Source organism: Pygocentrus nattereri, chromosome 3 (assembly GCF_015220715.1).
Source record: "Pygocentrus nattereri isolate fPygNat1 chromosome 3, fPygNat1.pri, whole genome shotgun sequence".
Taxonomy (NCBI): Eukaryota; Metazoa; Chordata; class Actinopteri; order Characiformes; family Serrasalmidae; genus Pygocentrus; species Pygocentrus nattereri.
The window spans coordinates 5043729-5065105 of record NC_051213.1 but is presented as its reverse complement, the minus strand read 5'-3'; the positions used below and the strand labels follow the sequence as shown (position 1 = coordinate 5065105).

General features: G+C 41.4%; 1 protein-coding gene across 4 annotated transcripts in view; it reads right to left on the bottom strand.

Annotated features, from left to right (window-relative positions):
• The window catches only part of col11a1a (collagen, type XI, alpha 1a), a 192442-nt gene that overhangs the window by 25760 nt on the left and 145305 nt on the right, over positions 1-21377 (bottom strand). For all 4 annotated transcript variants that reach the window (XM_037537327.1, XM_037537324.1, XM_037537326.1 and 1 more), the window contains 12 exons: positions 20131-20238; positions 18607-18660; positions 17530-17583; positions 16961-17068; positions 8738-8791; positions 7939-7992; positions 6112-6165; positions 5523-5576; positions 4775-4882; positions 3809-3862; positions 3490-3543; positions 1745-1798 (listed from right to left, as the gene is read on the bottom strand). In XM_037537327.1, the coding sequence (XP_037393224.1) occupies positions 1745-1798; positions 3490-3543; positions 3809-3862; positions 4775-4882; positions 5523-5576; positions 6112-6165; positions 7939-7992; positions 8738-8791; positions 16961-17068; positions 17530-17583; positions 18607-18660; positions 20131-20238 (810 nt within the window). The remainder of the gene's footprint in view (positions 1-1744; positions 1799-3489; positions 3544-3808; positions 3863-4774; positions 4883-5522; positions 5577-6111; positions 6166-7938; positions 7993-8737; positions 8792-16960; positions 17069-17529; positions 17584-18606; positions 18661-20130; positions 20239-21377) is intronic.

Sequence of the window (21377 nt, the reverse complement as noted above, 5' to 3'; positions counted from 1 at the left end):
GAAAAAATAAATGAAATAAAAAACAGGACGTGGGCATTTTAATATCACTAATTATCTAACGTCAGGCGCACATCAGAGTGGCGTAGGTAGAGAGTGCTGGCTCACAAACGGGTAAAAAACAACAGCAGTGCGTCAACTTCAAATAAGGCATTCGAGAAACCAAAAACCAGAGGAAACCTGCACTCCCACCCCATGAGCTTTAGGATGTAACGGTAATTGTAACCGCACGAGCTCATAAATCAGAAGAAATGATAAAGTATGAGATTTTCTGTGCTGGCCTGGGGAAAACAGACACCACTGATCACTAAGAGTCAGACTAATAGCAGTTGCTCTCACAGCAAGGAGCTTTTGGACAAATCCCACAGGCTGTTCCTGGGGCAGGCCTAGAGAATGAGAGTGAATTGCGGCGGATAAATGGAAGATGGAGAAGATTAGGAAAGTTAGAAGTAATAAAAGGGTGAAGAACACTGAAAGAAATGGAGCCTCCGTTCAGCTCAAATGTCAACAGCTCTAATAATTATACACACTGAAGGATTTACTTTTTTCGTGGGAGCACAAATGATATGTTTCTTCACTGAGTCTGAATATTGTGACTTCTCTGCTCAGGGGTCTGAGCCGTACAACCCCAAATCTTGAGGATGGAGCAGTTTTCTCTCCTCTAAATGAAGGCATGACCCACTGTAAGGTAAGCTTGAATAACTAGATGTCTGCATCCTAATAGAGGAGATGATAAACTGCATCACTGTTTATAAACAAATAAACAGCAGTTGTTTCCAACAGAACTTACGACACAGACTTTCATTTAACTTATTATTTTGTTAAATTATGATCAGAAGTTCAATGAACTCAAAATTATAGGACAACCAGGCTGATAACTTTTTAGTTTTTACAGTGTAAATGGATTTCACTCTAGGAATAACATATCATTACTCCGCAATCTTCCACTAAACGTAGTTTGGTGTACTGGAACAATCCACTGAAAGGCTCTTGAGGGGGTCAGGACTTTCCATTGAAAGGTTCATTAGGGTACTAGAACCACCCACTGAAAATGGGGTATTGTAGTGTAACATCTGTGCTTTCTACGCTGTAGACTGGGGTTCAGTGCCCCGCCTGGGTAACCACCCTACACTATACCAATAAGAGTCCTTGGGCAAGACTCCTAACTTCATCTTCCTGTGTAAAATGATCAAAATATAAGTCGCTCTGGATAAGAGCTTCAGCCAAATGCCGTCAATGTAATATTTCATACTGACACTAAAACCACCCATTAGAAGGTTTATGTTGGTACTAGAACCATCAAGTGAATGGTTCTTTAAGATGCTTAAACTGTCCACTGAAAGGTTCTTTAGGGAGCTTAAACTGTCCATTGAAAGGTTCTTTAGGGTTCTACAACCATCATTGAGGGGTTCTTTAGGGTGCTTAAACTGGTCATTGAAAGGTTCTTTAGGACTCTAAAACTATGCATTAAAAGGTTCTTTAGAGTGTTTAAACTATCCATTGAAAGGTTCTTTAGGATTCTAAAACCATCACTGAAAGGCTCTTTAGGGTGGCAGAACTTTCCACTGAAAGGTTCTTTAGGGTACTAGAACCACCCACTGAAAGGTTCATATCCTAAAATCATCCATTAGAAGGTTTATTATGGTTCTAGAACCATCAAGTGAATGGTTCTTTAGAGTGTTTAAACCATCCATTGAAAGGTTCTTTAGGGAGCCAGTAAGACTAATAAAGTAAAGGTTTTACTCACTCTCTTGCCTGGAGGTCCTGGTGGGCCAGCTTCTCCAGATGGACCAGGAGGACCCTAAAGCAGAGGGACAGCAGTGATCATAAGCAAAAGACAAACATTAACTCAGCCACAAACACAAACCGTCACAATTATCAGTTATTATTGCTTATATATGAAGCTTAAACATATGTATGCATTGAATTGAACACTTAGCAATAAGAAATAAACACTATAATAAATACATAAATAAATAAGATTTATTTGTGTACATTTCTCTTTATCTTTTCTTAGGTTTTATCACAAACAACGATTTGACTGTTTTCTTTTATAAACTTTGTTAAAAGCACGTACTGAAACTCTTACGGTCCAAAAGTGGTTTAACCACCTGAAAGGTCTGAGTATTGATGAGCGCTGACATCACAACAAGGGGATCAAATGGGCAGAGTTCGGCACTGTCACTGATATCTGATACTGTTCCCTGCAAATAAACCTCATCATTTGTACTAGGAATACTTGTAAAACTAGTCCCTAAACTTCTGACTGGTAGCATAACTGCACTGAGGATTCCCAGAAGTAAAACATTTGTTTGAATGCAAACAAGCCTCTGTTCTGTGCGCGGAAGAGCAGCGTCTTCTCGGTCTGAGAAGCGGTCAAATAAACCTCAGCCAATTATCTGATAATTCACATCCAATTATCTGAAAACTAATTGGACGCAATCTGACAAACACTGAACTTAACAGAGCTGAATGTTTGAAGGAATATGAGGCACCACGAGGCGAATTTGGCGAGTTACTCGGCTGTGTGATAGGACGACGCTGGGATTATGAGGCCCTAATCAGAGAAGAGAAGGCTGGACGTAAAGGCTTCATAGCACTAGAAATCTCTCCTTATTAAACTTTAATACGGCCGCAGGTTGTAGACGGCATTAAAAGCTCACTACACAACAGTAATCCTTAAAGGCGCAGTTTTAAAATACGTTCAGCTCAATAAAAGGTAAATTAGACCTTTTCCTCCTGGCTTGGGAATCCAAATTGCATTCATAAATGTTAATAAGCATCGCAATTTACGCCCTCACGCCACGGTGTTCACCTTTGTTTTGGAGTAATATTTCCCCGACCTCAAGCAAATACATTCTGGCTCAGGGAAACTGCAGTATTCCCCTATTCACTTCACTCTGTGGAATGAAATTAGTGGTGGAATAAAAAGTTTACCTGAAGCAATAATTTACCTAGAGCAATGAAATCAGCGGGGAACTACAACGACAGTCTCAACTCATATTAGAGGAATAAGAAAGCCCAAATTGTAGCTTTGCGCATGTTTACATAGCTGAAGGTGCCGCAGACGTAAGTATGGACGTGCATGCGGGTTTATCAGAGGATTTTTTCACTTTATAACACAGTTTACAGCCAAAATGATTCCCAACATTTTTAATATACCTGGGTCTGCATTTATGAAGCCTCTGAGCATTTTATAAACAGCAATGGTTTTGATGCTGCTCTTTGATGCTGCTCTATCTCCATTTATGTCATTTTTCGTTTTTGTGACCTAGTTTGAAAAAGGCAGTGGCTCTTTATGTTGTGTCAAAGATTCCTAAAGAACAGACCAACAGAAATGATCCAAAACGGCTTGGAAAAAAATATTTCTCCATTTACTTCCATTGTAGGTAAAGGCCGTTTTTTCCTTCTCCTGTAAAGTTAACCTTTTGGAGATGCAAGGTTTTGCTCCAACAGCAGGGACATACATATAAAAGACATTCAGGTACTTACAGGTTGACCAGCTTCACCATCCTCTCCCTTCTCTCCAGGGCTGCCATCAGTTCCCTTAAGAAACAGCGAGCAGTCGTAGATTAGAGAGTGACAGAGCAGAGACAGAGCCAATATCCAGACCTATTAAAATCCTTTTATGTACTGTGACTGCGCCGGGCAGATTTATTTTAAACGAGGCAGCATTTAAAATGCACTTTTCTTTAAATTAAACATCAAAACTAAATGACATATTTAAGATTTATGGCTCGAGCATCCTCGTGTTTTTTTGTTAAGTTATCCAGATCTAGTAAATAGAATACAGATAAAATCAGACACTCACAGCAATGCCAGGCTCACCAGGAGGACCAGGGTCTCCAGGGAAGCCAACAGGTCCCTACAACAACACAACAGCAGTTTAGAATTTCATTTGTCCCACTTATACTAATGAAGCTATACAGAAATATATAAATAATTCCATTTTTTTTAATGTGCAATTGCGAGTTTGTCATGGGAGAACTTGTGGGAACTGAAGATGTAGTTCATATTCCCACAGTTCTATTAGCATATTCATCTAAAACTATAATAAGCAGCAATAAAAAGACTCCAGTTCCAAAAGAGCATTACGTGTTTCTTTTTTATAGTGGTTTACAACACTTCTTAGTGCATCCCTAGTGCATCCACAGCTGTGGCCTAGAGCAAAGAAAAGGTGGGCGATGTGGCAAACATGTAACATCATGATATATTTTGACAACTCACATATATGTCACATGGCTAATTGTTCAGGTGAAGGAAAGAAGAAGTGTCACCTTTAAACAAGGCTATGAACAACACAGTTTGAAAAATGAACTGTTTTTAATAAAGTTTGATTCTGATTCTATTTAGAATACAATCAGGAATCTGGAGAAAAATAAATGAATAGCATAAGATAATAAGCTTAATAAGAAAACAGCCCATTAACTACTTTTCTCTATACAGCTCATGAATTTACTATACACTGCTAGTTGTATACATGCTGTCTACACTTGCTTTTTTAATGATAATCCATTTCTATTGACAATATGACGGAAGCAGTCAATGATAACACATCACTGTAGAGCAGAGGACCACCTCTGTATCTTTAGTCTAGTACCACAGTAAGGGCCCACATGCTCCTGTGTGCTGCTAGCAGGCTCGGTCCAGTAGCTGACCCAGTGTAAAGAGCCTTTGAATATTTTTATATTTATATATTTTTATATTTGTATAGTTTATGACTGTTTGTGACTCGCCTGTAATGTAATCTGTAGAGCTTTGTGGCAGGCTTACTTACAGGGTTACCCTTGGGGCCGTCATCTCCGGGTGGTCCTTTAGGTCCGGCAGGTCCAGCAGCACCAGGTGGTCCCGCTTCGCCCTTCTCTCCTCTCTCACCCTTAGGGCCCTGCCGAGCAAATCACAAAACATGAGCGGGCCGAACACACGCCCTTGAGGCACGCCTCAAAATGACAATAATACTAGACAGATTTCTGGAGGCAGCTAAAGCACGAAAGGCTCTTTGTTCCACAGGTTTATGTCATTTCAGCTCATGAATATTATGGCTGATAAAGGGTGTGCTTGGGCCTATGAATCCATTTTCTTTGGCTATATTTAGATAAATCATATCAGATTATATTTCTCCCGCAGAATGTACATCTACTATATACCTGCTTTATGAACAATGCAGGGTAGAATATATACTGCATATGCAATGTGTCTACAAAAGTTATATCTGATTTTGAGATGTTCTGTGTGTATATTGATGGTTCATGGATTGCCTGCAAATAGGAATTCTGTTATACATGTACATGAACTTGAAAACGTACGCGTACACGTACGGACTCATAATTTTGACCAATCCACATCAGCATGGGGTTCATTCTGTAGTACTAAAATGTCTTTGTAAAGGGCTCAGAATGGCTTTGAGTGGATTCCTACAAACGTCCATTGTTTCAGAGGCATGAAATTATGGTAATTACCTCACAAATCAGGTAATTGATTCAGTGCTGCATATTAGAGACAAATACAGCTCACGGTGTACTTACTCCAGTTCCAGGCTCTCCAGGAGGTCCAGGATTGCCAGCTTCACCTTGCTCTCCCTGTGTGAGATTTCATTGGTTAAAAGCTTTACCATGGTAACATGGTAAAAAACCCTGTAATTACCCACGACAGCAGCGTGCCCAAAAATAACAGGACCTTCAGTCGAAAATGTTCTTTCTTATTTTCTTGGCTTAGGGCTGAAATGGTCATCGCTGTACAGGCACAGTGAGCTGAGGCTATTCTTGGAGCTCTCAGCATGATGGTAACATCCTGAGTTTCATGCTCCAAAGCCATCACAGCAGTCAGCCAACATATTAAATATTGATGGTTGAGAAGAGGGCTGCCAAATAGCAGGCAAAATGAAGGAGTGTTGTTGGAACGGCTGTAAAGAAGGCATTAATGGTGTCGGGGTACTAACTCTGACAAAAGGCTGACACCTGAAATGGATGGCTTCCAGAGAACGAGGGCTACAGCGGCACATGGAGGATTGAGCAAGGCCACATTTCTCACGGTGCTGTGGCTGAACGGCAGCTCCGGGCTTATAAAGGTGGATTGAGCCGATAAGGCCTGCTGGGATCAAGCAGCATTACTTACCTTCTCTCCCACTGCTCCCATGGCTCCGATGCCTCCTGGGGGACCTTGAGGGCCCTACAATTCAATAAAGAAGATTAGTTTAGATCAACAAGGTGTTTTCACAATCAGAACAACCTTGTTCTGGTTTGGCATGAAGAGTTTTTAGCAGCATATTTCAGAAAATTCTGCACTACTTTGCATAAAATTCCTGAACACTGTGCTTAAGATATGAACATACAAAGGAGCTGATATTGTCTTTAACATCCTATAAGGATTATTCTACCAAATTGGTTCAAAGTCAGAGCTGAAACCACATTTCTGACGTCTAACTGGTCTCAGTAGACTGAAATCCCTTGTTCTGAGTGACTCTACCAAAACAATCATAAACCAAATGTTTCAGCAGTGACTGTTTCGGAAGTGACAATTTTAGCTCATTTTGAGCAGAACTCAAAAATAGTAGCCAGTACGTGATCAGCAGACACGGCTTCGAACAGCTGTGACACATAAAATGACATTTTTTACTAAAATGCAAAAAAAGCTTGCTTAATTGTGGAAATTATGCGTTTCGGTAGTGACAATTATTAATGTCCCACATTGATTTTCAGACTTTGGGACACATTTACTTCAAAACTATGGGATCTAACTGCTGAATGGTCATGAGGGACAGGGATGCAGCCCCACTTCCTGCTATAAAATGCAGGAGTGTGGCTAAAATAGCCTCCGCCTGTTATGGTAGTGACATAAAAACGTGGTACAGTATTTTCTGATTTTTTTTCAAAAATTAAACTCATGAACAAAACTTGGTTTGAGAAGATATCTTTTTTTAAGCACAAAGAATTTCTATTTTCCCAAGCATAACTTTAGGTGTTTGGGGAGACCTCACAATAGAAAGTCCCCTAAAACGATGATTCTATATATTTAGCTTAGTACTATATCATTTAATGGCTCGGGTTTACATGAACTGTAGCATAATCTTTGTAAATAACTGAAAAAGGTCTGAAAAGTTTTTACTGTAGGACTGCAGTTTGAACTAATTCAGCAGTCCGGTCTATATATATATATATATATATATATATATATATATATATATCCTATAATGCTCTGTTGATTTTTCTAAGTATAATACATGAACCCATTCTCTACATGGAGCTGAAATATGGAGTTTTCTTTACATTTTAGTGCACAATTTTTGTTTAGTTGCTGAATTTAATGTTGGGAAAACATGTAAACTTAAAATATAAAATTGCGGCATAGATTTTGCACAGGCCATGTTTCATATATATATATATATATATATATATATATATATATATATATATATATATATATATATATATATTTTTTTTCCCCAAAATGTTAAATTCAGCAAATGTAACAGTATTGGGGTATTAAAATGTTCTCTGTAGGGGGTGTGTTTTCACTTTGAAAATCAAAAAAAGGTGGCCAAACTTTTGCATACGACTGTATGGTCTACCAGTGGTAATGTCAAAACATGATCACTGAATATGGCATTTTTATTTGAATGTAAGCCACTGCATCACTTAAGGCAACTGACTAGGCTGACTGTTCTAGCTAATCCTAAAGGCCTTAAAAACAGGTGTGCAGTTTCACAGCAAATCCAATTAAGCATTTTACTGAGAAGACCAACATCTGTTCAGTATATTTAGAAAAACTTCATCAGAAACCACAACAAATCTTAGTCAATGAGTGACCTTCCTGCAGTAATTCTAGCTGATTTGATAGGTTCTCTTAATGGTTCTCACACATGATACTCCAACTACTCGTACAAATTAAAGGATGTAGATTTGTTGGCTGGTTAATGTAGGACAAAAACAAGATGGAACTTACGTCCGCTCCGCTAGGACCCTGCGGACCTCTCGGGCCAGGTGGACCAGGCGGACCCTGTGGGGAGAGACGGTACATTACTCAAGAATTATTTCCATCTGAATTGTATTATGTCTATGATGTTTATTGCTTGTGAGGCTTAGTCATAGGCCTACAGTTAAGCTTGTGTCTAATGCTGCACTCATGACCAAAGAGAAACTCGTGGAAAGACTTTCTGACATCAGAACAGAACAAAATCCATTTGAACAGTCATGCAAACCGTAATGCCCACCCGGAAAGCTAGAACTACTTAAGAGCTCCGAGTTCTCCGAGTTGCGGTTCCGTGGCGTAATTTTATATTGGTGTGTTTTAAGCTTTTTAAGCAGAGCTCACGTCCATGCATCTAAATGCCGAGTGATACTTGGATAGTTTCAAGCTTAAGATTCTCAATCAAAGCTTTCGTGTCGTTTTCGGCGCTACATTAACAGTGAACTGCCATAACCTTCATCCGCTGTTAACGCTAATGAAGCACCAACCAAACAGCTCTTTGCTTGCAACGTAAAAGCTTTTTCAGAGCGTGTTATACTCCCACAGCAGCCAGACAGAGGCTAGATTATTGTGAGTATTCATGAAGTTGCATGAAGGCTTCGAAGTAGGAAGCTCCAAGATCAAGATGTCACAGATCGCAGTGGTCATGGAGGCAGGATTAAGGTCTGGATTATGAACTGGGTTCAATTTATCCTCAAAATAATCTGTGCTGTAATAATCTGTGCTGTAATAATGTGTGCTACATAATAACATGATGGCTGTACAACATACGTACCATTGGACCAACATCTCCGTTCTCTCCTTTTTCACCTGGTGGTCCGGGAAGACCCTGGAAGGAAAAACACATTAGTGTTTGAGTCATTTGCCTTAAGATTTGTTTGAAGGTGTCCAAATCATGGAAAAATGTTTTTTTTTTTTGTAAGTTTTTCATGTAGTCTGTAAATATTGTTAAAAATTCTAAACTCTTGATTTAGTCATTAGCCCTACTTATTTATTCTATTTAAATTTTGGAGGAAATAAATAAATAAATGAAAAAACATAAAATGTGCCATAATCTTTGCACACGTTCAATGTTTATTAGTTACATTCAACATAAATAAATAAATAAATAAGCAATAAAAATGTCCAGAATCTTGTTCTCTGCATGTGACCTGTGAACTTACGCTCACTTAGAAAACCAACAAAATCATGTACATTTGACCAGGGGCGGCCAAACTTTTGCACAGGAGTTTATATCTGCCTACTCAGCTGACAACACTTTAGCCCCACCCACTCAGGCTGAAGCTATAAGGAGCGTTTTAGCCTGGACTGCTTTTCTGAACGAGGTAGCCAATCAGAACGGAGCTCATTTGCATTTGTCAGTCACTATCAGTCACAGCCTGTTTAATTAGGACGAATAAAAACCACACAAGCGTCAAAAATGGACCTCAAACAGTGAAATAGGAGAACTGTAAGGCTACGGTCCGGCGTTGTTATAGACGAGCCTCTGAGTTTTGACCACATAAGGCTTCAATATAAAGTTGCTCATCACCTCACAGTGAACCCGTCCTGGTGAGTGTATAAGTACAGTATGAGGACTAATCTGTAAATTGCTCAGGTGTGAGGCGACGCAGACCCTTGTTTAGAGCGATTTACATATCTGAAGGACAATGTTATGTAAACAGTAAATGAACTGAATACATATTGAGCCTGATGTCAACATAATTGTAGACTGTGCTCTGTTTGCTGTTTACCGCCTACAACAAATCCCACCGCACAGGCGTCAGCCAAAGAGGTGTGTGTGTGTGTGTGTGTGTGTGTGTGTGTGTGTGTGTGTGTGTGTGTGTGTGTGTGGTGTACGTGCAGGGGGGGCAAGTAGGGCATTATGTTCCCCTGAGTTCTCCTTCATGATGAAAATACTGATGGGTTTCATTTCTCTGAAGCTGCCAAAGAGCAGAAATGAGCAGTTATGGAAGAGGAAAGAAGACGACTCTTCAGATTGAAAAAGGAAAAAGTGAGACTAAACGAGGTTACACAGCTCAGCAATAACACTCCACTGCAGGGGAGGGGGGTAAAGAGGGAGAACAGCAGAAAGAGAGAAAACTACAGAGATAAACAGAAAGAGAAGAGATAGACAGACAGGATTAAAGAGAATGTGAAAGTGGGTAAGAGCACAGGAAGAGAAACAGAGAGAGGGATGAGAAGGAAGGGAAAGAAAGAAAAAGAAAGAAAGAAATTGAGAAAGAGAGAGAGAAGTAAAGAAAAAGGAGAGAGATAAAGAAAATGAAGCAGTCAGAAAGAAAGAAAGAAAGAAAGAAAGAAAGAAAAAGGAGAGATGAGAAATAAAGAAAAAGAAAGAAAGAAAGAAAGAAAGAAAGAAAAAAGAGATGAGAAAGAAAGAAAGAAAGAAAAAGGAGAGATGAGAAATAAAGAAAAAGAAAGAAAGAAAAAGGAGAAATGAGAAATAAAGAAAAAGAAAGAAAGAAAGAAAGAAAGAAAGAAAGAAAAATGACAGGTAAAAAAGGAGACAGAGAGGGAAAGAAGAGAGGGAAAGAAAGAAGAAAAGGCACAGAAGAAGAGAAAAAGAGAAAGAAAGAAGGAGAGAGACAGAAAGAGAAAAGGGAAAAAAGAGAGAGTGAGAAGGAAAAAGAAAGAGAGAGATGGAAAGAGAGACAGAGAGGGAGAAAGAGAAAGAAGGAAAGGCATGAAAGAAGAGGCAGAAAAGAGAAAGAAAGGGAGAGAGAGCAGGAGATACAGAGGCGGAGTCACCCACCACAGCGTCGCTGGACGCCGCTCGCCTTCGTCTGCGCTTCGCTTTTTCTTTTGGTTTTACTTTTGTCTCTCAGCCAATCACAAACATCCACGAGCGCCACTCCCTCCACCAAGCAAGCGAACAGCTCAGCGTCCAGAGCGGCTAACGGGCTCTAAGGCAAACCAAGCGGCTTGCGTTACTCTATCTGCTAACGAGCTATTAATGCACTTGTCCACATCGTTCCGCTTCGTCTTCCTCAGCGTCTAACGTTGCACTGATTAGCTCCAGTGTTAGCTGGAGCAGGCGGCCTTCGTCTTTCCTCAACACTTCAACGTCCAGCGGCCCGAACGTCTGCCCGGTGTGATTCTGCTCTGGCTTTGAATTAGTCGACATTCACACGTTGTCTGTTCTCGTGCGGGTTTGCCTGCACTGAACATCTAAACATCTTTTTGAATAATTAATTATTATTTCTGAATAATAAAGTGGCTTGAGCTGCAAGTTTGATGGACATAGCAACAGCCAACAAGTCCCTGTCTGACCAGAGCTCAGAACATAAACAGAGACCCCTCCCACCCCCACCACGGACTGTTCTCGCTGCTGGGCTCTGGAAGGAGGTTCCGAAGCCTTCGAAGCAGAACAGCCAGGCTCAAATCAGCTTCTTCCCACACGCCATAATACGGCTGGACTCTAAATAAAACGCTGCTCCAGTTCTTTTATAACTACCTCATACGTGGGACCTCCAGCGCAGTACACTCTTGTACATATACTTATTTAAAATGATTTATCTGCTGATATACATGTTTACATATGCTCTACACTTTACACTACAATGTATTACTTTTCCTTTTTTTTCTCCCCAATCTAATGCATACTGTACGGTGTTAATTTGAATGACCATAAAGTCTGTCTAAGTCTAAGTCTAAGTCTAAGTCTACGTCTAAGAGTAACTACAGGAGGCAGTATGTGAGAAACAAATTCCATCCCACTCTTCCATGTGCTTTCTCTTTTGGTCTTTGGTCTAGTCCGTGTGTTTTCTTTGTTTTGAGTCCTTCCCTGCCCGACCCCCTTGTTTTCTGACTCCGCCCCTGACCCCGCCCCTGTTTAACCTGTTATCCACCTGTGTCTTGTTATCCCTTGTATCCCTTGTGCTCCTTAATCCCTGCGTTTGCCCCCTTGTTTACGCTGGTCTTTGTTGTTGCTGCTGTTCTTGTTTGCCGTTGTTTACTGGTTGTATGTGTTGGATGTTTGATGTTTAGTTTGTTTTTCCTGTTCCTGTTTCTCCAGCTGTTTATCCTGTGTTTCTCTTTCTCATTATGTCCGTCCCTCTTTACATCCGTGTTAGCTCCCTGAACCTGGACTGTTTTGACCATGACCCTGGATTTGGGTCCCCATCGCCACACGCAAGTTCGGCTGGCAAAAAGAATCTGTGTCTTAATATTTTGGGTATATTTAACTTCATCAATCAGTTTCATATAAAAAGGGCAGAGTTCGGCTTACCAGAGTAGCACTGTCACTGATATTTACATGTCCAGCACTGTTCCGCGTAAACATTATAAGCCTTTAATATGGAAAGTTATTGCATAACTGAGAGATAAACTACGCTCATTTACGTTAAAATTAAAAACAACTATTTGTTAGTTGTTTATGCTTTTGCTGCTTTGTTTTTGTTTCCTCAAAGAAAAAAACGGCAGCATGTAAACAGCTTTGTATTCAATATATTAACGCAAACTGACAGAGAAAACAAAAAAAGCCAGGCGTCCCCAAACTTTCGACAGGCAGCGTGTTTATTTCCTGCAGTTAAAGCGGCCAGCTGTGTCGAGACCCGCTGGGTAAGATGCTAGAGCTATTATTCTGGTCTTTTCATTTGCAGCCTCTCTCTCTCTCTCTCTCTCTCTCTCTCTCTCTCTCCCTCTCTCCCTCTCCCTCTCTCTCTCTCTCTCTCTCTCTCTCCCTCTCCCTCTCTCGCAAATGGCTAATTGAAAGCCAACACCATTTTGAGCTTAATTAATGGCCGATTGAATTTAACAGCCTCTTTTCCATTTCCCACTGATAGAGCTGCACCTCCAACGCAGCAGAGGCCCGAGGCAGAAGTCATGAAGCGGCCAAATATGAGGCACGTGTCTCATTAGAGGCGTTAAACGGCCGCTAACGGATGATCCGGCCGCGTGACTCAGGTGTCCAACACGTTTGATCCCTGACATTTACCCCCTAATTGCTTCCCCAGACTTTCTGGCAGGGCCACGATTCAAAGGTGGTCCGTCACCAGCTGCCACGAGCGCATTTGAAGTCTAATTCTGTCTGATATTTACACGCCAAACACCTACGTGCCCTGGGACCTGAGCCTGGGAGGGGGGTCAGGAGCTCAGACGACATTAGTACAAATGCTCTATAAATCAACAGTTAAGCAAAATATATGACGGCTAATGTACACAGATCTCCCCTCCCTCCAAGCGCAGTCGATCGGCCAAGACGCGTTTAGTGTCTGAAGGGTGCTTCTTTAGTTTTACACATGCTGGTTTTGGTGGTGATCAGTGTATCAACTTCCATTGCTGCAGACCAGCACTAGACCAGCTTAATAGTGACAGAATAGTGAAACAGCTCTCAACGTACTGATTTACTATTTTATAAACCAGCCTATGCTGGTTAACGCTGGCCTAGATTTCACTGAGCTGGACATCCCAGCACGGTCATACTGGCTGACTAGCACAGCAGCATCGAAACACAACACCGCTGTTGTCAGAACAAAATCCCGTATCTCCAAAACGGTAACTTTACAGGAGAAGGAAAAAGCATACTTTACTTTTAATGTAAGTCAATGGAACCAGAGATTTTTCCAAGTCGTTTTGTTTTCATTTCAGTTTCTTTTGGTCCATTCATCCTGTAAAGCACAACAGGCAGTTTCAAATGATGTGGAAAACTGAAAAATGACAAAAAATGGAGATTCAAGGTTTTGTTTTCCAACAGCAGCGATATCATGAGATCAATAATGCTAACCTACGCTGGTTTGTTGAGCAAGGATATGGATCCAGTGAACGTACTGAGCCCTAGTTTGGTTCATACTTTTGTCCACTTGTGTTCTTCAGCTTCAGCACAGCAAACTTCAGACACACTGAAGTCGGTGTGAAATTGAAAGGGAGGAAACTGTCAGAAAAGGTTCACTTCAAGGGCCGCGGCGAGCTCATCATGGCCTCATGCCCGCTGGAGCAGTCCAGTCACTGTAATTAATGAAATGTAAATGGAAGAGCATTACGCCCAATTAAAACTCAATCGAGGCGAACGACTCTGTGGTTTGGAGGCACTGCGGTTTGCGGGGAGTTATCGATGCGGTCGATGTAATTCCATTACCACGACGATTCCACTCCAGAGAAACGAGCGGCTAATGTATTTATGAAGGACGGAGAGACGGAAGACTCTTCTGACTGGATGCTTCCTTTATTATTATCAAATAGAAAGGCTGACATGATGACAGTCTTAATTACAGCACGTCTTCTCATCAGTGCACGTATTGGTTGGAGGTTACAGCCATAGTCATTCCTTACATACGCATCTGTTGTCTTCGTCTATGCGCCGCTTGTCCCTAACTGGAAGCGAAGGCTGCCATTTATTCTTCTGTACTGGCTGCCTGTAGTTCAACAAGGACATTCAGTCACCTGAAACATTTTCTTGGCGAATCTGGTTGGCGGCTCTTGCTACCTGTCTGTCAACGGAAATAAATACGGCTAACCGCAGCTAACAATGCTAAAATGTTATTAAGTTAAGATTAAGCGATACTTTTTTGATCCCACAACCGGGGAAATTCCACCTCCTCCGCATTTAACCCATCCGTGAAGTGAAACACCACATACACACTAGTGAGCACACACACACACTAGGGGCCAGTGAGCACACTTGCCCGGAGCGGTGGGCAGCCCTATCCACGGCGCCCGTGGAGCAGTTGGGGGTTGGGTGTCTTGCTCAAGGACACCTCAGTCATGGACTGTCAGCCCTGGGGATCGAACCGGCAACCTTCCGGTCACAAGGCCAGATCCCTCTAACCTCCAGCCCACGACTGCCCCCAAAATATTATATAACAATTATATTTTAAGCCTCCTCTGAAACTCGGCTGCAACAGTTACAACCTGGCAAAACTAGTTTCAGTCAAGTTGCAGATGACCCACCGCATTTAATGTTAACTGAAATCACTTCAACTAAAATAAAGCTGCTTTTTTCCTAGCAACTAGTTTGCTTTAATAGCTAGTTAGCTAGCTGGCCAAGCTAAGATGGCAGTTAACAAGACCGCCCTGCTGAAGAAATAAAAAAACTCTTTTCTGTTGGTTCCTCCTGGTCATTGTTGGTTCCTGCTGGTCATACTCAGATTCCTAAGATCAGCGTAAGGTCTAGAAATCTGATTAAGAGGCTGGATTTGAGCTCAGTAATCAGATTCCTCAGTGCTGTGAACTCTCACTCTGATTTCCTTCGGATTTCTCAGTCTTTTGGAGCGAAGCCGAAACTGACTACATGCTTGATGAAATGAAGGATTTAAATATTCTCCATCTTCTAGACGATGTATGGTCATATGTTCAGCTGAAGCGGCACAGTGTTTTTTAAAAAGTTGTACTCTACGTTTACGTCACGTCTTCGTCTGTGAGTTTATCGGCTGGTTGTAAAGCAGGAATTTGATTACTGTCTGACTCGTGTCCATCTGGAGTTTCCCCCATTCCCCTGATCGTGGGCTGGAGGTTAGGGAACCAGCCCTGTGACCGGAAGGTTGCCGGTTCGATGCCCTTGGCTGACAGTCCATGACTGAAGTGCCCTTGAGCAAGACACCTAACCCCCAACTTCTCCCCGGGCGCTGTGGATAGGGCTGCCCACTGCTCTGGACAAGTGTGGTCACTGCCCCCTAGTGTGTGTGTGTTCACTAGTGTGCATGTATGGGAGTGTTTCACTGCATGGATGGGTTAAATGCGGAGGTCTAATTGGTTCTGAATTCTACTCAAGTGCATATAAAAGCGTTGATTGGATTCCCGACAAAATCCGATTTTCTGCAGCTATCAGATTATTAAGTGCAAAGGATTCCAATGGTTAAACAGGTGTTCTGGGATTGATTCCAGATCAATCTGATGGTTTCTTAATGGGATCGAAAGGAAACTAATGGACTCAAATGGGCACTATAAAGCCAATTCCCACTAGAAAGCAGAACCATCAGATTCTTTTGGACCCAAATGACGAAAATGATTACAGATGGAGAGACAGAGGTGCGCAGATGAGTTTATATAGCCAAAAAAACACAGTGTGTGGAAAATGCTGGTACCTCATCTTGCTAACACTGCTTGTTAGTTGTTGGATGTTTTGCGTGAGACTCGCATTATGACAGCGCTGACCTATATGCATGATGCACGGACTACATATAGTTTGTGATTAATGGTATTTAAATATCTGAAAAAAACAGCTTTGCGATCGGATGACACGGTTACTCTGACCTTTAAAGCCATCTTCGAACATCCTCGAGACTAAAAACGCTTGTGATAATGGAGACTGTAATGCTGAGGACGGTCACCTGTTCTCCATCCACATCGCGGATTCCGTGTATGTTCGAAACTACATGTTCCATGCAGGTCTGCTCTTTAAACATCATGTGTAGCAGGACTAATAATGACAAAGATGAGCAAAGTAGATGAGCCTCAAATCTGTGCTTATCTTGAACGCGCCCCAATTATGGCTCACAGGCAATCAACGAATACTAATGAACAGCTTTCTGCAAAATTAACTGCCACTGACTTTATGCTAATGCCGCTAAGGCTGAGATGTTGGGTAAAACCCGCACGAGCAGAATCCACAAAAAACAGTCCGTTTTAGTGATACTTATTAGTCCCACAAACGGGGAAATTCCACTCCCGCATTCAACCCATCCGTGAAGTGAAACTCCACATACACACTAGTGAACACACACACACTAGGGGGCAGTGAGCACACTTGTCCCGGAGCGGTGGGCAGCCCTATCCACGGCACCCGGGGAGCGGTTGGGGGTTAGGTGTCTTGCTCAAGGACACCTCAGGCATGGACTGTCGGCACTGGGGATTGAACCGGCGACCTTCCGGTCACAGGGCCAGATCCCTAACCTCCAGCCCACGAGGTGAGCATGTGATGAACTTAGCACAGTGCTAAACTCCTGGCTATAAGCTGTCATTATGTTTTAGCGACGTCAGCTGTCTTAGCTCAGAAGTAACAGAAATGCACACTGAGTGATTACTGGCCTATAGGGTCGGCTCTTGGCTGGGACGGACTGACCTGCAGGCCGATGGGGCCAGGGGGTCCGGGGAAGCCTCTGGATCCTTCATCTCCCTTCTGCCCAAACATACCCTGCTGCCCACGTGGACCGGGCTCTCCATCAGCTCCCTGCATGAACAGAGAAGATGAAGGTTAGCCACAGTATCATCACATAAGACATAGAGATGCATAGAGAAGAGGAAATATTTGACTATTAAACGAATTGATGAAAATCTACTGATGTGTCAAGTTTTGCTAAATTAAGAATCATCCTTTACATTTTCGCCATGTCCTTAATTTAATGTAAATGTATGTAATCTATGTGATTAATTACACAATTATATTTGTTATTTTGTACTGGTAAATGTTCAAAATGACAGTGACAGAGTTACCAGCTGCTCTAAATGGCAAACTTTCATACTAACAGCAATAACAAATTTCAACTCAGTATGTTGGTGTATCCTTGAATTATGGCCGGGCTTTAATTAGCACGTCTTCTGGTGGCTTTAGTGCTGTGATATATAACTTCAGTCCAGCATCTCAGACACTGCAGGTTACAGCAAGTTGATATGTGAGTTGGCTTGACTCACCGCAGGTCCTGGCGCTCCGATAGGACCCTGCAGACCAGCCGGGCCTGGTGGACCCTGGTAAACACAGAAACAGAACAGGCAGAGAAGTTACACTCACAGTACAGCAAGACCAATTCGGTCCAACACCTCCGAGATTAAACGCAAAATACACCGCAGGTCATGGGAACCTGGAGCGGAGTGCCTGCTGAATAGCTCTGCTCTAGCCAACCTATTAGCATTAGCAGAGTTAGCACACTCCCTAGCCAGCTAACACTAGCTAGCATCAGCTATGAATATAAACTATTAAGAGTGTTTATTTACATGGTGATTTTTTTCCATTATTGGGTGCATTCACTGGGGCTGTGTTAGAAGGAGCCGCATGTGCTGGAGGGAATTTAAATTGTAAACGGCTACCTAGCGTGACCGCCGTCCTGCATTTTGCAGGTTTGTCCCACATCCCACATTTAAAAGATTAAGGGGAGAAAATTCAATTTCCCTTTTTGTTCTGTTTTTTAAATCATCATTCTAAACGTGTAGCCAGTATGTATGAATAAGTACTGCTAAATAGACAGAACTCCTAAGAAATTGGGAGAATATTTAGCTAAATGGTTTAAAAAGTAACCTAACGGTTCAGAATGTAAGTCTTTGCATCCACTACTTAATGGGACATGGTGTGCAGAATTCATATCCTACATAAGGTCTTCTCTATATGGTCAAAATTGTGTGGACACCCCTTCTAATAGGCCACACCCACTGGTAACAGGTATAAAATTTACCATAAGTTACCTGCTGGAATGCACAGCGCCAATAATAAAGTTTGGTGGAGGAGGGATAATGGGCTGGGGCTGTTTTTCAGGGTTTCGGCCCCACAGTTCCATTGAAGGCTGGTGTTAATGCTACAGCACACAAAGGCATTTTAGACAATTATACGCTTACAGTCTTGTGTCAGCAGTTTGCGGAAGAACCTTTCCTGTTCTGGTGGATCAGGGAGGAGGCACAAGTCGATAACACCAGATGGCATTGATTGGTTAAAAGGAGTGATTATCCAGGACTGTCTCTCACTTAAAGAAATCATGGTCTCTGAGCATGAAGACTCACCTGTTCACCTTTGTCAGCTTTACTTCCCTTCTGTCCTGGCTCACCCACTTCTCCCTGAAAAAGACAGCAGATATGAAACGGCGATCTGCAGCCTGGCGTGCCACCTCTCACAAAACACATTAGAGCTTCAGATGGAGAGAGATTTCAGTAATTGATTGTTTGGCGCGCTGGTGTGGGATAATTGCATTCGGCGTGTGCGGCGTAGGCGTGGAGGGGAGAGGTGCTCAGAGGAAGATCAGACTGAGCACAACTTTCCTGGCAATTAAATGATGAATGGCAGCTTCAAACAGGGCAAATAAAACATTGCATATGCCTGGAAGTGGGAGTGTAAAACCGTGTCGGTTAGAGATGAGCATTACGACTAATTCTGATATTAATTCTAATTCCGAGCGAGAGTAAATGAGCGCGGTAACCGCAGGGAAGGAAACTTCGGGAAAAAAAATTGGCGTACAGGCTTAATTTTCAGATGAAAACCTACAGACAAAGGAAATATATTTCCTCTGCTCAGGTCTCCATAGATGTTTGACATATAGAAATATGTAAATAAATTAAAAATACAATGCAAAAGTTGCTCAGACGATGTGTGCTGTTGATTTTCAAAGTGAAAATAAGTCACATCCAGTACAGGGAACAAACCTAAGTATGTCATTTTTTCTGCAAATTTCAGTGCACAGTTTCTATTTATTTGCTGACTGTAACATACTGTAACTTAACTTTTGCACCGGCCATATTTCATGTTTTATTTTTTTCTCAATATGTTAAATTCAGCAAACAAACAATAACGGTGCATTAAAACGTGCACTGTGTCCTCTGCAGAGCTCCTCATCCTCCCTTTTTTTGTCTGACCCCGGGGTGCCAAAACTTTTGCACGCGACTGTATGTAACCTTCGCCAGTGTTTGTTTAGAGTCAGTACAAGATGTTGAGTTTTCCCTTTAAAATGCTCTGCCGCTGAGCAACTGTGAGCTTGATTACACGACAATCAATCAATAAAAATAACAGTAAATGAATAACGCGCTATAAACGAACCTCGTTTGTGGGCAGGTTCATTCATCTAATTCAAAAGATTTCTTTAAGCACTAAATCATTTCCTAAAGATTCAGATGGTTCCAAAGTCAGAGATTTACAGCCTTGTGGGAAAAAAAAAAAAAAAAAAAAAAAGAAGCTTCGATTCGGACGAACAGCAGCGCATTTGCTCGGCACAGTCGCCATTTGGTGCAATCGGGCCGCCCTGATGGAGGACTGTGTCAGAGGAAGATGAAACGGAGACAGTCGTTCACTTTCTCGCCCCGCTCTAATGAGATTTAAGGCTGCCTTCGCTGCTGCTGATGATGATGATGGATACGAGGCAGGCAGGGAGACGGGAGACGGATGTGTCGTGCAGATGGTCGGGGTGAGCGTGCCGTGATGAAGATTGATTACGGATGTGGCGGATGTGATGTGTGTCCCGGAGAGACGTGGGCGAGCGGCCGAGGAGTGAGACGGCGGAGGCTGGGCTCCAGACTGGCATCGTATGTGAGACTGACCTTGTCACCGTCCTCTCCTGGTGGTCCCTGGGGTCCAGGGGGACCTGGCAGACCAACTGGACCTTGGACTCCATCACGACCAGCAGGACCCTGTGGGCCTTTCTCACCCTGAACACAACCACATGCATGACAGTGTCATGTTCACTCTGCTGAGTGCTGCTGTTCTCTTTCTCATTCTCATGACTACATAACACACATATTAGTTTTAGTAGGTACTGAATAATTCATCGCAGCTGTATAGCGTATGTATAATATGTATAATAGTTATGTGTATAGTAAAGTATTTGTGGAGCAATTCATAGTAGTTACTAAATAATCAATAGCAGCTACCGAATAATTCCTAAATAATTATAGATACAAAATAATTTATAACAGCTACTGAAAAATTTATAGTAGATGTTGAATAATTCATAGTAGATGCTGAATAATTCATAGAAATTACTGAATGATGCATTGTAGGTACTGAAAAACTCATAACTCACAGTAATTACTTAATAATTAACTGTAGCTACTGAATAATTCATAAAAAGTGACTAATTAATTGTAGTACTCAATAATTTATAGTAGCTACTAAATAATTCATAAAATATGTTGAATAATTCATAGTAGATACTGAATAATTCATAGTAGATACTGAATAATTCATAGAAATTACTGAATGATTCATTGTAGGTACTGAAAAACTCATGGTAATTATGTAATAATTAATTGTAGCTACTGAATCATTTATAGTAGCTACTAAATAATTCATAGTAGTTACTGAATGATTCTTAGAAATTAGTGAATAATTCACTGTAGGTACTGAATAACTCAGGTTAGGTAATTACCTAATAATTCATTATAGCTACTGGATAATTAATAGAAATTCATTGTATGTACTGAATAATTTATATTAGCTACCAATTCATAGAAATTAGCAAACATTATAGCTACAGAATAATTTATAGTAATTACCGAATAATTCATGGTAGTTACTAAATAATTTGTAGTAGCTACTAATTAACTGCAGTTCCTTAATACATTATATTAGTTACTAAATCATTTATAGTAGCTACTGAATAATTTATAGTAGTTTTCCATCATTTGCAGTAATCACTAAATAACTGACAGTAGTTTCAGAAAAATTCATAGATGTTGCTGAATAATTTATAGTACCTACTAAATGATTAATACTAATCAACGACTAATTTTTAGTAAGTACTGATTCATTCATTTTAAGACTAATGAATGAATGAATTCTGGAATGA